This window comes from Mandrillus leucophaeus, unplaced genomic scaffold (genome assembly GCF_000951045.1).
Source record: "Mandrillus leucophaeus isolate KB7577 unplaced genomic scaffold, Mleu.le_1.0 Scaffold136, whole genome shotgun sequence".
NCBI classification, from domain to species: Eukaryota; Metazoa; Chordata; class Mammalia; order Primates; family Cercopithecidae; genus Mandrillus; species Mandrillus leucophaeus.
In genome coordinates, this window is record NW_012101321.1 from 6,506,162 (window position 1) to 6,508,780 (window position 2,619).

The 2,619-nt window shown below is 39.7% G+C and overlaps 1 protein-coding gene across 1 annotated transcript in view; it reads left to right on the forward strand.

Annotated features, from left to right (window-relative positions):
* TTC29 (tetratricopeptide repeat domain 29) overlaps positions 1 to 2,619 on the forward strand; it is a gene marked incomplete at its 3' end in the record, with an annotated part of 70,625 nt that overhangs the window by 67,682 nt on the left and 324 nt on the right. Inside the window, exon 8 of the mRNA XM_011973262.1 lies at positions 1,767 to 1,979. Coding sequence (XP_011828652.1) covers positions 1,767 to 1,979 — 213 coding nt within the window. The remainder of the gene's footprint in view (positions 1 to 1,766; positions 1,980 to 2,619) is intronic.

A 2,619-nucleotide genomic window follows, 5' to 3' on the forward strand; every position in this document is an offset into this window, starting at 1 on the left:
AAGAGTAAGTTATACTTAATAAACATAATAAATTAGTGGCTATATTTCAGTTTGCCTGCTGGAGTTTCTGAAGATATTATTACTGTACCAACTGATCACATAAGCTGTGTTTCCTGAGCAGGTGCCCTGTAACTTATAATTGTACATGCATGAATTCATTTCTCACAATAGTACCTTGAAAAGTTACACAGTAATCCTATTTTGCAGAAGAATAAAGTAAGGCACACAGAGGGCAGTAATTAGCCTGAGGCTAAACAAAAGCTGGGAAAGCTGGGATAGGAACAGGCCATCTGCTTGGAGCCCACACTCACTCTTAACCACTATGGTTGGAGTGCCTAGATGTAAGTGTTCTTTATATCAATTCCAATTATGTAACTCCAATACCAGAAAAGAGTATTTACATTTCAGGATATTGTGAGCATTCCCATGAGGAAATGAACAAGTAAAATACTAAATCCACTGTATGGAGCTGCAGACTCCTCTTCTAGAAATATGCTTGCTCATATTTTAAGGAAAGAAATTACTTACAGCTAATTTAGAGTTTAAGCTTGGAGAAGATATATTTTGGATTTTATTATAGGGTAAAATCCCCAAAAAGGCAGTTAGTTACATTCTAATTATTCAAAGCTAAATAGGATATACAAAAACCTCATTGGAAAGTCCAGTCAAACTTTGAGAAGCAGTTTTTTTGTTTTTTTTTTTTTTTTTTTTTTTTTTTGAGACGGTGTCTCGCTCTGTCGCCCAGGCTGGAGTGCAGTGGTGGGATCTCCGCTCACTGCAAGCTCTGCCGCCTCCCAGGTTAACACCATTCTCCTGCCTCAGCCTCCCGAGTAGCTGGGACTACAGATGCCCGCCACCTCGCCCGGCTACTTTTTTTGTATTTTCAGTAGAGACAGGGTTTCATCGTGTTCGCCAGGATGGTCTCGATCTCCTGACCTCATGATCCGCCCGCCTCGGCCTCCCAAAGTGCTGGGATTACAGGTGTGAGCCACCGCGCCCGGCCAAGAAGCAGTTTAAGGAGCCATAATGTTTGAATTTGAAGTTTATAATGGATGCATTCTTTTTTAAGAATGATGAAATTGGGAGGCTGAGGTGGGAGGATTGCTTGAGCTCAGGAGTTCAAGGCTGCAGTAAGCTGTGATTGCACCATTACACTCCAGCCTGAGTGACAGAGTGAAAAGAAAAGAAAAAAAGAATGATGAAATTGCCATCTGTTGGGAAAGCAGTAGAGGATATTGGTTGATAGTATCAGCTCTAGAGTCAGATTTCCTGGATATTATAGCACTAGACTTGCCATCTTGAGCAAAATTCTTAACCGTACTAAGTTTTGGCTTTCTATTCTGTAATAGGAAATCAGAACAGTCCCACTCCATTGGATTGTTTTGAAGATAAAATGAGAAATACATATAAAGCACATAGCACGATGCATGGCATACATAATGTTAAAGAAATATTAGCCAATATGATGGTGATTAATAATCATTGCTGGCCTTTTACACCCTCTCTAAACATATGCAAGCCCAGTAAATTTCTACTAGCCAGAGTACATCCCTCCCTCTTGCAGGTGTCTATCTAAAATTCGTGCTGAAACTGAGGTCCAATTAGAGACAGCTCCTTTCCCAGTTTAATTCATCTTCAGCCTTAGAAATCCTTCACCATAATCCATGGTGTTTCTCCATTTAATAGTAAAGCTAAAATTTATGCAAAATTTCTGAAAACACATTCTGACCTCTGCTTTATACTTATGAATGGCTTTTATTCTTCAGGTCAGCTTCTGGAAGCTGCTGAGCATTATGAAGCATTCCATCAATTGACGCAGGGGCGGATATGGAAGGATGAGACAGGCCGCTCTCTCAACTTGTTGGCCTGTGAGAGTCTCCTGAGGACTTACAGATTACTCTCAGACAAAATGCTGCAAAATAAAGAATACAAACAGGCCATCAAAATTCTAATAAAAGCTTCTGAAATAGCCAAAGAAGGTGGGTGGAAAAGAACACTCTCACATTGTTTTCTTTAATGGGTGGACACTGGTTCTCCCAAGAGTGAAGTAAAAATCGTCAAGTGTTAGGGTGATTATTTCCTATGAAATGCAAAGACAAATGCCATCAATTTACTTTCAAATTTCACTGTAAAACGGAGGTGCCTTAGTGCTGACAACAAGAAATCCATTAGTTTCTTGAAAGCTTTATCTCCAAAATTACAATCCACTGGGGGTAGTGCTGTAAAACAAAGAACCTAAAGTGAGAAGGTAAGATCATCTGCAAAAGTTAAACGTGGGTATGTGCAATGTGCATGTGTGTATGTGGTTGTATATTCCTTGGAGTCTTAGAGACCTTTCATTGTTTGCACATTCCCCATTGTCAGGTAACAAGGAAAATATGCTATATATTTAGTTATCAGTAACAGGAAAATAGGACTGTAATATATTTTAGATCAAATGTGGCCTTTAGACCAGCAGCTTCAGCATGTTATAACAGCCAGGGTCTCAAGTCCCACCCTAGACCTACTGCAGCAGGATCCCCAGGTTAGCAAGATATCCAGGTGATGTATATGTACACTTAAAGCAGTGAAAATGCTTCTATGAGAGCTGCTCATGTCTTTCATAGTCTGTATCATTTC